Source organism: Muntiacus reevesi, chromosome 5, assembly GCF_963930625.1.
Source record: "Muntiacus reevesi chromosome 5, mMunRee1.1, whole genome shotgun sequence".
NCBI lineage: Eukaryota > Metazoa > Chordata > Mammalia > Artiodactyla > Cervidae > Muntiacus > Muntiacus reevesi.
The window spans coordinates 74,265,380-74,278,444 of NC_089253.1; the positions used below are offsets into that span (position 1 = coordinate 74,265,380).

Below are 13,065 nucleotides of genomic sequence, written 5' to 3' on the forward strand. Positions count from 1 at the left end.
TTTATAAATATTTCAAAATACAAAGTTATTAATAAAAAAAGTCACGTGTTTTACAAAAAGAAAACTAGATCACATCATTCCCCATTCAAAAAACCTTCACGGCAGAATAATTAAACCCACATTCCATACTGTGGCCTAAAAGGCCCCTTGCTTCTCTCCATTACTGACTCCCCCCAGCACCCCCTAAGTCTTCTCACTTGAGACACACTGGCCGTGCTAGTTCTCCAATCTTGTTCTCACCTCAGGATCTTTACACTTACTGTTTTCTACCTGGAACGCCTTCTCTCAGATTACTGTATGGCTCAATTCTTCACATTATTTGGGTTCCTGCTCATATGTCACTTCTGAAGAAGCCTTCCTGGACCATGATATCTAAGTTAGCATTCCTTTGCCCAAAATAGACATTCTGCATCCTCTTACCCTGTTTTATTGGACCACCTATTACTTATTCCCTGTTCAGCCCCAAATCAGAACATAAGCAGGCAAATAACTTTTCTGAATTGTTAACCTTTGAATTCCCAAAGCTCAGTAGGACCAGGCATATAATAAAAATTCTGTAAAAATGAGTGAACAAGTAAATCTTCTGAAATTACAGAAAACTATACTGATATGACTGATCAACACCAAACCATAAGGCTGAACGTATAACTTGCACCATAATACAAAGAATATGATGAAAGAAAAATTTGCATAATAAGGATTAAAGATAACTACATGTTTTTACATTCTTACTTCTCTCCCTTTGAATCTGGCTCTTTCTGTCACTGTCCTGACAAAGAGAATTTGTCTAATCTGGGCCTTAACTTCAAGAGGAATGGCAACTTCTGCCTTTATCTCTTGCCATCCAGCTGTCATCTAAGAAGGGTGAGTACTCAGAGAGCCATGCTAACAGAAGTCAAGCCACATGGCGAGGCCTTGGAAGATGAGCACTGCAGAGGGCAAGGGGAGGCATAATGCCAAGGAGCACCAAGACACAGACATGAGAGGAGAAGTCACCTCGGGAGGGGTTCTCTGGCCCAGCCATGCCTGCTGATGGCATGTGGACCACAGATGAACCACCTGGACAAGCCCTCCTTAAATTCCTCACCTACAAAATGACCAACAAGGCAAAAATGGTGATTTTAAGACACTAAGTATTGTAGCAGTTTGTCACGCACCAATAGCTGACCAGAACATCAGGCAAGAGGGGATTTCTTAAAGCTAACCAGGAAACAAGTTATTAACAACCAAACAGAATGTCACAGGATAGAATACAATGGAACAGAACTGCCAAATAAGCATCAATAAAGCAAGGAGATCCAAAAAATGTTTTTAAATTTATGTGGTTCCTCAATGTAATGGGGAGGAAGTGATGGGTGAGTGAGGTACAGTCGAGAAGAAGACAATACTCAAGGACACTGGAAAGAACAAAACACAGGGGCTACACGATGATTCAACCTCCATTCACTGGCTAAGCTCAACAGACGACTACATTCACCTGTCCGGTTTTACAACTAAGGAGAATCTGGAGAAGGAGTTCAAAGATGAATAAAGAGATCAGAGGAGGCGGAAAAAACATGAGGAAAGACAGTGTACCTGAAGCCTTTTGAAGGAAAGGATTTCAGTAAAACTTAAGTAACGCTGAAGGATCCACTATTTTCTAATCTACAGAGATTAAACTAAAAGATAAGATGTTTACAATAAACATGAATGAAAAATGTTGAGTGCAGTTAAAGACAGAATAGGTTATTATGGCAAACCAAACACTGTCTTTTTGAAATCTGCTAGAAAAGATCTGCAGCTGCTTGGGAAAGGTAGGATGTGACGCTATCCAAATTTGAGACCTTCAAGGTTTCTTCTAGGATGACTCTGAGTTTATGACCCAATGACTGTTCCTACTGCCAATACCTAAAGTGCCTATGACAATCATAATAATTACTTAACAGCTACTTGCCACACACTACAATACATACATTACCAACATCACTTAAGCTTTGTGACAATACTGCCTATTAGGTATTATCATCTTCATTTTATAGATGAATAAGTACTGGTTAGCAAGATGAAGTAATATATGCCCAGGATTAATGTGGTACAGCAAAGAATAAGCATAGTGGTCGTTACCTCTGGCTCTTGGCTAGAGCTTTCTGTGCAACAGCAGTGTCTTTGTTATGTGAAACAGATGACTCAAGGTTGGCCCCAATATAACTTCAGGATGGGGCTGGTTATCAGAATGACTAATCATCTGATTAGAAGGTTGGAACTTGTAGCCAGACATCTGGGGAGGTAGGGCACGGCTGGAGACTGAGTTCAACCACATGGCTGATGAGTCAATCAATAAAAACTCTGGACAACAAACCTGAGGGAGATTCCTGGTCAATGAACACATTGATGGGCCAGGAGGGTGATGTGTCCTGACTCCGTGGAGAAGGGGTCTGGAAACCATACCACCTCTGAGATCTAGCCCCAACTGTACACTTTATAATAAACTAGAACTGTAGGTATAGTGCTTTTCTTCATCTTGTTAGTCCGCCTAGCAAATTATTGAACGTGAGGGCAGTTATGGGTATCCCCAAGTCTAGGCAGCAAGTTGGTCCGAAGTGCAGGTGTCCTGGAGACACCACGCGTAGCTGGCATATGAAGTAGGGCAGTAGTCAAGATGACTCACCCTTAACTTGCAGGTTCTGGCACTAAGTGGTTAGTGTCAGAACTGAATTATAACCTACTCAGTTGGTACAGACTAGTTAGGGTTGAAAGAGAAGAGTTGGTAAGACGTGAAGTGTTACAACCAGGATTCACATCCAGTTCTACCGAACTCAAAGAAAATATTTCTAATTCAAAGATAAGAGTCTAATTCAAAGGTGTTAAACCATAACACCTTTTGATTTTTCATTTTCAAATGAAATAGTATACAATTCATAAAGATTTTAGTATCTGTACTAATTTATGAGAAATGAAAATTGTATCAGCTTGAAAACTGAAAAATCCATTTAAGCAATTAAAGTCCCATGTCACTGCTGGCAGACACAGTTAGAAACATCAATGCAGGGCAGCTATGACAGGGTGGCTTATATGGATGGCGAAGTATTAAACAACATGAAAACAATTTAGGACCCAAAGTATAAACGACCTTCAATATTTCTGAAGTTTTGAGCCTTTTTCTAAGCCCTTCCCAGATTACTTAAGCTTTTTAACAATTTAAAAAATGAGTTAAGTGCAGGTATATGGATAAGCTTCTAGGATAAAACCTTAAACACCCACCTTCAACCTTTAGATACAGTGAAAAAGAGCCTGGTTCCTGTGTCCTACAAGCTTGAGAGGAACCACAGGATATAAATCCTGATAATACTTCGCGGTCAAAGTGTATGTTACAAGTGTTCTCTGCCAACAAGACAACTTTTTTTACAGAGTCCAGGCAAAAACACTATACACACACACACATACACCCATTTTTAAAAAATTATAGCTGACTTAAACACTTTCTAAAGTTTTATTCCAACTTATGAACCAAAAAGGGATTTCCCAAACTTACCTTTCTTTACTAGGATGTATGTAAATTATACTGCTTATAAATGCTGGAAGGTTTTAGACTTAGCTGTTTTATAGTCTTCTTTCTCACCTGGTCTGTTAGTGGCTGCCATAATAAAAACTTGCTGACGTGTTTCCAGACCATCCATCTCTGTAAGCAGCTGATTCACCACTCGGACACTTGCCCCTGTCTAAAAACAAATAAATATAGCTCCATCAGCTCCTAATAAGAAGAACACATTGCTATTTTTTTTCATACAAAATATTATAATTGCTAACTTGAATGAAAGCTTCTGTCAAAAGATATAACAAATGTCATTTCCGAAGAAGTCGCTGTATCTAATGACTGTGCATCATGTTCTTGTCAGTGTGCTTCCCCCGCAATCGTGCTACTCTCCACAATTCAGATGAGGAAACCGAGGCTTAGAGAGGCTACTTGTCCAAGGTCTCAAAGCTAGATAAGGACAGAAATGAAATTCAGTCTCAGGCTCAGCTGGTCCCAAAGTCTTACGCCTCTGAGTCAGTTGAAGAACCAATAGCTGAGAATTCAAAATCCTGTGATAAACCATAATGGAAAAGAATATGAAAAGAAATGTACATGTCTATAACTGAATCAATTTGCTTTAATACAATTAATATTATATATAATTATATTGTATATAATGTAATATAATATTAAATATACTAATTGCATTAAATAGTAATATAAACAACATATTGATGTATTAAACATCAATATTAATATAATTAATACCATCAATTAGCTTTAATACAAATTAATACAACACTGTAAATCAATTATACGTCAATAAAATAAAATTTAAAAAAAGATCTAACAGTTTCAGTGAACTTCCCTTTGGGCAAATCTAGACTCAGCTCTTTTTTTAAGGTATTTAAAGATTTTTTTGATATGGACCAACTTTAAAGTCTTTATTGAATTTATTACAATATTGTTTCTGTTTTAGGTTTTGGTTTCTTGGCTGCAAGGCATGTGGGATCTTAGATCCCTGACCAAGGATCAAGCATGTAACCCTTGTATTGGTAGGTGAAGTTTTAACCACTGGGCTGCCAGATCAGCCAGATCAGACTCCCTTAGACACTGGACATCCAGAGCTATCAGCTGGGACACTGAGGCCTTCTTTCTTGTCTGTGAAGCATGTAATACAAAGTCCAGGGCAACATCCAAGAGAAAGGTGCAAGAAATTGGTGAAGAGAGGGTTATTAACCCATTAAACACACAGAGCCTTAAAGTTCACAATGGAAGAGATGAGAAAAATAGTGCTGTGCTTCTTTTTGTCATTGATTGCCTTTTTTCAACATAAATTTTGTGTCCAGAGGCAGTGATGAGTTTAACACACTGATTTCTCCAGAAAAAAATTTTGGTGTCCCTTATTATCACTCCTTGGAGACACAGCATTAACAATTAGGACATTAACAGAATCATAATCCAGACTCAAGAAAAAAAAAAAAAAAAGAAAAAAAACACAACACTGTTCTACTTAAGCAAAGTAAAAACCTCAGAATTGATTTTACTATATTAAAATGTAAAATTTTTTATAATAAAAAAAGATAAGTGATAAAACTGGGGAAAATAGTACCAATACACATAACTAGTCAATAGACTAATCTCCACCACATACAAACAGCTCTTATAAATTAACGACAAATAAAGGGGAAGACATGTTGTATGTGTTGCCAAAGCAAGCAGAGAAAAACAAACAGGGTTAATAGCAAAAGGGGCGGAGACATGAATACTAAAATTTAACACGCTGTACTGACAATAAAACTGAGAAAAATAAAAAGGTAGGTATTATCCATTATTGACAAAGATATAGGAAATAGTTATTATACACACTGTTGTTGGTAGATGTATCTAACTCGCAGTTTTTGTGAAAAGAGATTTAGTATTAACTTTCAAAATATACATATACATCTTCTACCCAGAAATTCTACTTCCAGAACTCTCACATGTTCCCACACAGGCACAAAAGTATGTGATAAGAGTCAATACAGATGTATCTGTAAGAGGAACAACCGGAAACAGTGTAAATGTCTTAAACAGAGGAAGACTGAGTTCCATCTTCTCTATCCAGACTGTGGAATAGTTATGTAATAGCTAAAAATACGTTATTAAGAAGATGGGGAAAGTGTCAAGATAGAATGACCACATTTATATTAAAAAAGAAGTTGAAATCATATATGTTTTTGACATTATAGAAAAAGTTCCAGACTACAAATGCAAAACACTCAGCTGTCAGCAGAAGTAACCTCCAAGAATAACAGGTAGGAAAATAGGAAGAAAGATTTGACTCTCTTTATACTTCATTTGAATTTTTCACAATATGTATTCATGAGTAACTTCCATGATAAAAAAAAGGATACATTTAATTTTAAAATATTTTAAGAATCCCATTCAGGTGAAAATGTTAAAGAAACACATTCTGAATACAAAAATCTGAGGTACCAGTGAGACATAAGAGAGAGAACCTAGAAGTTAGAAATGTAGTTCATACGGATGCAGACTTCTTTGAGGGCAGAGAGTTGACTGGATATATACTTCAGTTAACTCCTCCTAATTTAAATTACCAGTTGATAACAGAGACACAAATCAACGAATAGGCTGTCAATGAACAAGGGATTTAACTCATAACGAAAGAGAAGGAGTAAAAAGTAAAATTCAGAGCATGGCATGCCTCCACCAGCTGGATATAATGTGTAGGGTTTTGCCCTGGGATCCACATTAGGCTTTGGAGTGTGACAGCTGGCAAAAGAACCCTGGAAGGATCTCTGCCCTGGCCACTCACATCACTATCAGAGATGACTGTAATAAAAGGTTTTCTGCAATACTGCTGACTATTAGGTGAGGAAACAAAACTGCTATGATATCAAGCACACTTATCCTAGTAGAGTTTTGTTTCTGCAACTTTTGAATGCTTTTGGGAATTTTAAGCAAAATGAAGCACCTAATGAATGTTTCACAATCTAAGAACACACACAGAATAACTATTTGAAGATAAATCACAAGAGAAATACAATCACTTCCTTAATCATCTTGTAATAAACATACTTATGACACAGTTTTTGCTATTCTCTTCAAAAGGTTATGTATTTTTTTATATTATGCTTCACTACTCTTCCAACTCTTTTATAACAGTATTCCTGAGAACTATTTCCAGGCACTCATTGTACTGAAATTTCTAAGAAGAATGATTCACAGTAGTAATGCAAGTGTTATTTAATGCAGATCAATTCATATCTTCCCCAGATAGAAATGGTGCTGAATCTTAAACATGTGCTCCTGCTTGGAGCACATGATGTCTTAAATTACATTTTCTACCATTTCAGGAACCCTGAAAAGAATCATCAGATTACAAGGTAAGCTTTCCAGAACTAACATAATTTCCATTCCAAACAACACACTTGTGTCAAACAGGTATGAGAAACCAAAATAATACACAGGAAAACAAAATGAATACAGAGACTAATAAAAATAAAACTGTTATCCTCAGGCTGTTTTCAAATTACTAGTTTTCTTCACTTAAATAGTCTCAGTGCTCTCAAGGAATGACTTTATAAAACAACTATTTGAACTCTACATAACTTTACAAGAAGTTAAAAAAGATTTATGGTGCTTCAAGAAACTCTGTAATCACTAAACTATGATACCTACCTCTCGGGCTGATCTTCGAGGGCATAACGCATCCACTTCATCAAAGAATATCACACAGGGTGCTGAGTTCTTGGCTCGCTGAAAAACCTGTCGCACAGCACGCTCACTCTCACCAACATACTGACCAAACGCAGAATGGAAATAAAATGTAGAAACGACTCAACTTTGGAGTTTGGGCCAAATTACAATAACACCCGTTTTAAATGTCATGTATATATCAGAGTTCAAAAAGCATTAAGTCAAACCACAGGCAACGGCTGACATTTAACCATTCTGACCTATAAAAATAGTCAGTTTTATGTGGCTCAACTTCATAAAATTAGCTCTTATTTAAACTTATTATAAATTTCCTCATTTATAAAATGAAAACTAAATAGAATATAAGGTCTCTTCTGCTGCTGCTGATGCTGTCACCTCAGTCGTGTCTGACTCTGTGCGACCCCACAGACGGCAGCCCACCAGGCTCCCCCGTCCCTGGGATTCTCCAGGCAAGAACACTGGAGTGGGTTGCCATTCCTTCTCCAATGCATGAGAGTGAAAAGGGAAAGTGAAGTCACTCAGTGTGACCGACTCTTCGCGACCCCATGGACTGCAGCCTACCAGGCTCCTCTGTACATGGGATTTTCCAGGCAAGAGTAATGGAGTGGGGTGCCATTACCTTCTCCAAGGTCTCTTCTAGGTCAAGAAAAATTCCACAATTCTACAGCATTTTAGAACTGATCAAAGCTTTATGCTTATAAAATACCCAGCAGATATTTTCATTAATTCAACAGTATTTTAAATGCAAAAAGGACAACTTACTGTTCTATTGTTGTTTCTATATAGCAGATATTTTCATTAATTCAAGAGTATTTTAAATGCAAAGAGGACAACTTATTGTCCTATTGTTGTTTTTATACATTGCTAAAGGAAGAACTCATGATGATGATAAAGCATCAGAAGAGGCAAATTAAGTCACCTAGATATCTACCAGGTTTCATAAATGCATACTGTATGGTAAAATCAAAATACAAAGCAATTCACAGGAAGCTATAACATTAGAACTAACTAAAATAAAAAGTTATATGTAAAATAGTTTAACTTTTAGCTAGGCACAAAAAATTATTTGTGTAAAATTTCAACCTAGCTAAGAAAAGCTTTTTTTCTAATACTGCTAAATAAGACAGAATCTGAAAACATCTTTACAATGCCAATTATACCATAAAGTATCTTTTATATTACTGTATGACTATATGGTGATATGAAAGTAACTAAGGCACAGAAGACATCAGAGATGACAGCAATTAAAGTACTTCTACTTTCTATTTGAATAGATCTTCTTTTCTTCAGATCTGTCCTATACTTTTCATTGTACTTTTCCTTATTCCGCTTCTCTCACATGACCTGCTTTTCCAACCTACCTCAACACAGTTCTTGCAGTCTAAAAGATCACTGATCTTTCTTCCCATTACTCTCTCATCTCTTATAGCACCTCCTACTGTTATAATTTTTGAGCTATTCTACAATACCTTCACCATATTACAATGTAAGTCCTTAGAAAGCAGAAGCCATGACCATTTCAAATTTTTCTGTGGCCATAACATCCTGCACAGTATACAAATACAGCAGACCAATTTAACTTCCTGAAAAAATCTAAATTAACAAAAATTAAATTTGGAATGCCGAACCAAAACACTCAGTAGATATTTTTAAATTAATTATTATCATTTTAAACTAATTGATTTTGGCTGCACTGGGTCTTTGTTGCTGCATGATATGTATATAATGCTCAACTTAAACATCTATCAAGAAAAAAAACTGAGTTTTTATTTTTTAAACATTTCTAATTGGAGGAAAATAATTGCATTACAATACTATGTTGGTTTCTGCCATACATCAACATGAATCAGCCATAGATACACATACATATTTCCCCTCTCTCTTGACCCTTCCTCCTATCTCCCAATCCAAGCCATCCCTCTGGACTGTAATATAGTTAAGTTTTTAAAACTGTGGTTATAGTCATTCAATAGACTACTACACATAAAACTAATAACTAGAGGCAAATATATCAACAAAGAGAAATATTATAATGTTTAAAAACAAAAATAACAAAATCAAGTTATAAAAGAACACATACCATTTATAAAAAGTGGTTTTGTTTTTATCATTTATAAAAAGAGTTCCAAACATATAATGAAAGTAGACATAATAATGTAATGAATCCCAAATACCTCCATCATCCAGCTTCATAATTATCAACACAATTCATGATCAGTTTTGTTTCATCTAAACCCTGTCCACTTTCTTTCTACTTGTTATTTTGATGAAAAGCCCAGACATCCTAACTTTATTTATAAATATTTTACTACCTCTAAAAGATAGTGGTTTTCTCATCTGATCCTCACAACAGCCTTGAGCCTTTTTAATTATCCTAAATCACAAAAGTAAGGTGCTCAAACTAAGATCAAGGGTAAAGAATTGCAAACTGACTTCTGGCTTCATCAAGTCTTAGGCTGGTTATGACTAATGACATATATTAGAATAAAGTAATTTTGCTGCTAAGCAAAAAAAAAAAAAAAAAAAAAGATAGTGGTTTTAACATTAACTACATGACTACCACACTTAAAAGTCATTTTTTTAATTTAGGGATATACAGTAAATGTAAAAAGTACACTGAATGAATTAAAAAAGCCTTTTTAAACAAATGATACCATTTTCATTTCTTCTTTCTTTGAATATTATGGAATGGCATTTTTCCTTTTCATAGGCATAAACAGGAAATAAGAAATTCAAAGTCTCAAAATTGAGATACAAATTGCTTAAATGCAGAAAGAAGTTATTATATAGTAAATACTTCAGTGATTTCTTTCTCTTTAAGTATTTTTATTTATTAATCCTTAACTCATCTGAGCTACACAATAAGAGAACAAGAAAAGCAGATTAGGTGTATGATGACACAGACTCAGATGTCAGCTCCACTAACCCCAAGCTATTGGGCAAAGGCCAAGTTACACAACTCCTCCAAAGTTTCCTCATCTGTGAATCAGGGCCACAAAAATATGTACCTCACAGGGTTGTTGAAGAATAACACATGTAAAGTGCTTGACAAATTTGGAGTTAACACTTTAACATGTTGACTATTTTGATTATTTCCATTCTGCTGGTGAAAAAATGTAGGCTCAGATGTTAACAGACTTAATTAAGAAAGCATTTATACACAGTAAACAGTACAGCAAAGCTCAATCTCTTCACTCCTAATGCAGTGATTTTACCAAAATACCACAACTATTTCAACAATCTGAGGACCCTGCAATCTGAATGACCATTACTTTTCCTAATAAAAAATAATAGCTAATGCCACAGCAACTTACCATGTTTAGTAATTCAGGGCCCTTCACAGATATAAAATTTAACCCAGACTCATTTGCAACAGCCTAATAAGAGAAAAAAGACACAAATAAGACAAGTATACAATAAAATACTAATAATGTGTGATAATACAAGGAATTTTTGCAGTTTATTTCTATTTCCCCCTTTTCATAGCTGCCTCTTTCTCATTAGAAGGAGAATAGACAAATAGGAATAAAAAGAAACTCAATACTTTTCACAAATTACTCAGACAAAAAATTAGACGGAAATCACCGGAAACATTCATGTAAATCTTTTCTTTGCATAAATGTGGTATATGTAAGCATATTTGAAGACTGAGCTTAGAATCCTAGTAAAATCAGAATCTCACTGGGCACAAATGCCCAATGAAAGCAATCAACATTCATTCATTTATAATCCAAAATCCAAAAGCATCAATATCAGTCTTTATGGTACTTCAGGCAGTTCAGTTGCTCAGTCGTGTCCTACTGTTTGTGACTCCAAGGACTGCAGCACTCCAGGCCTCCCTGTCCATCACTAACTCCCAAAGTTTACTCAAACTCATGTCCATTGAGTCAGTGATGCCATCCAACCATCCTTTGTTGCCCACTTCTCCCGCCTTCCATCTTTCCCAGCATCAGGGTCTTTTCCAATGAGTCAGCTCTTTGCAACAGGTGGCCAAAGTATTGGAGTTACAGCTTCAGAATCACTCCCTCCAATGAATATTCAGGACTGACGTCCTTTAGGATGGACTGGAGGGATTTCCTTGCAGACCATGGGACGCACAAGAGTCTTCTCCAACACAATTCAAAAGCATCAATTCTTCGACACTCAGCTTTCTTTATAGTCCAACTCTCACATCCATACATGACAACTGGGAAAACCATAGCTTTGACTAGATGAACCTTTGTTGGCCAAGTAATGTCTCTGCTTTTTAATATGCTATCTAGGTTGGTCATAACTTTTCTTCCAAGGAGCAAGCATCTTTTAATTTCATGACTGCACTCACCATCTGCAGTGATTTTGTAACCCAAGAAAATAAAATCTCTCACTGTTTCCATTGTTTCCCCATCTATTTGCCATGAAGTGATGAGACCAGGTGCCATGATCTTCGTTTTCTGAATGCTGACTTTTAAGCCAACTTTTTCACTTTCCTCTTTCATTTTCATCAAGAGGCTCTTTAGTTCTTCACTTTCTGCCATAAGGGTGGTGTCATTTGCATATCTGAGGTTTTTGATATTTTTCCGAGCAAACTTGATTCCAGCTTGTGCTTCATCCAGCCCAGTGTTTCTCATTATGTACTCTGCATATAAGTTAAATAAGTAGGGTGACAATATATAGCCTTGACGTACTCCTTTCCCAATTTGGAACCAGTCTGTTGTTCCATGTCCAGTTCCATCTGTTGCTTCTCGACCTGCATACAGATTTCTCAGGAAGCAGATCAGGTGGTCTATACTCCAGTCTCTTGAAGAATTTTCCATAGTTTGCCAAAGGCTTTGACATAGTCAATAAAGCAGATGTTTTTCTGGAACTCTCTTGCTTTTTCGATGATCCACCGGATGTTGAGAATATGATCTCTGGTTCCTCTGTCTTTTCTAAATCCAGTTTGAACATCTGGAAGTTCATGGTTCATGTACTACTGAGGCCTGGCTTGGAGAATTTTGAGCATTACTTTGCTAGCGTGTGAGATGAGTGCAATTGTGTGGTAGGTAGTTTAAGCATTCTTCAGCATTGCCTTTCTTATGGACTGGAAAGAAAACTGACCTTTTCCAGTCCTGTGGCCACTGCTGAGTTTTCCAAACTGGTGGCATATTGAGTGCATCACTTTCACAGCATCACCTTTTAGGATTTGAAATAGCTCCACTGGGATTCCATCACCTCCACTAGCTTTGTTCATAGTGACGCTTCCTAAGGTCCACTGGACTTTGCATTCCAGGATCTCTTGCTCTAGGTGAGTGATCACACCATTGTGATTATCTGGATCATGATGATTTTTTTGCTATAGTTCTTCTATGTATTCTTGCCACCTCTTCTTAATCTCTTCTGCTTCTGTTAGGTCCATACCTTTTCTGTCCTTTATGGTACTTACAGATTATTTTTTAATAAAGATTAAGCTGTATGGTTTAAAGCCAAAGATAGCAACAAAGGAGAAATATATGACGATGCATTTAGAAGAATCCAAAAACTATACTGCGAATGCAGAGATGAAATCTAAATAAAATCACTCAAAACTTCAAAATGATCAGGGAATAAAGTTCCTTCCTATGTATAAAACTTGGTATCTGAGCTCAAGATTTGTGTTCAACACACTCCTCAGCATCTCCAGTTGGATCTTTCAAAAGATTTTTCCATTTGGATCTTATAGGAATTTCAAGTCTGTCATATCCAAAGCAGGACTCTTGAATCTTCCCTAACTCTCCAAACCCCACACCCCAAATTCTTTTCCTCCTCATCCCAGAAAATACATTTTCTAAGCCAAAGCCACAGTGTCTCCCCTTGATCTCTTGTTAGATCAGTGAACCCATTTGGAAGTTCTA

General features: G+C 36.4%; 1 protein-coding gene across 2 annotated transcripts in view; it reads right to left on the reverse strand.

The window, feature by feature from the left end:
* Positions 1 to 13,065, reverse strand: part of NVL (nuclear VCP like) — a 92,197-nt gene that overhangs the window by 43,345 nt on the left and 35,787 nt on the right. For both annotated transcript variants that reach the window (XM_065938402.1, XM_065938403.1), the window contains exons 16-18: positions 10,531 to 10,593; positions 7,178 to 7,297; positions 3,599 to 3,698 (exon numbers count right to left, since the gene is read on the reverse strand). In XM_065938402.1, the coding sequence (XP_065794474.1) occupies positions 3,599 to 3,698; positions 7,178 to 7,297; positions 10,531 to 10,593 (283 nt within the window). The remainder of the gene's footprint in view (positions 1 to 3,598; positions 3,699 to 7,177; positions 7,298 to 10,530; positions 10,594 to 13,065) is intronic.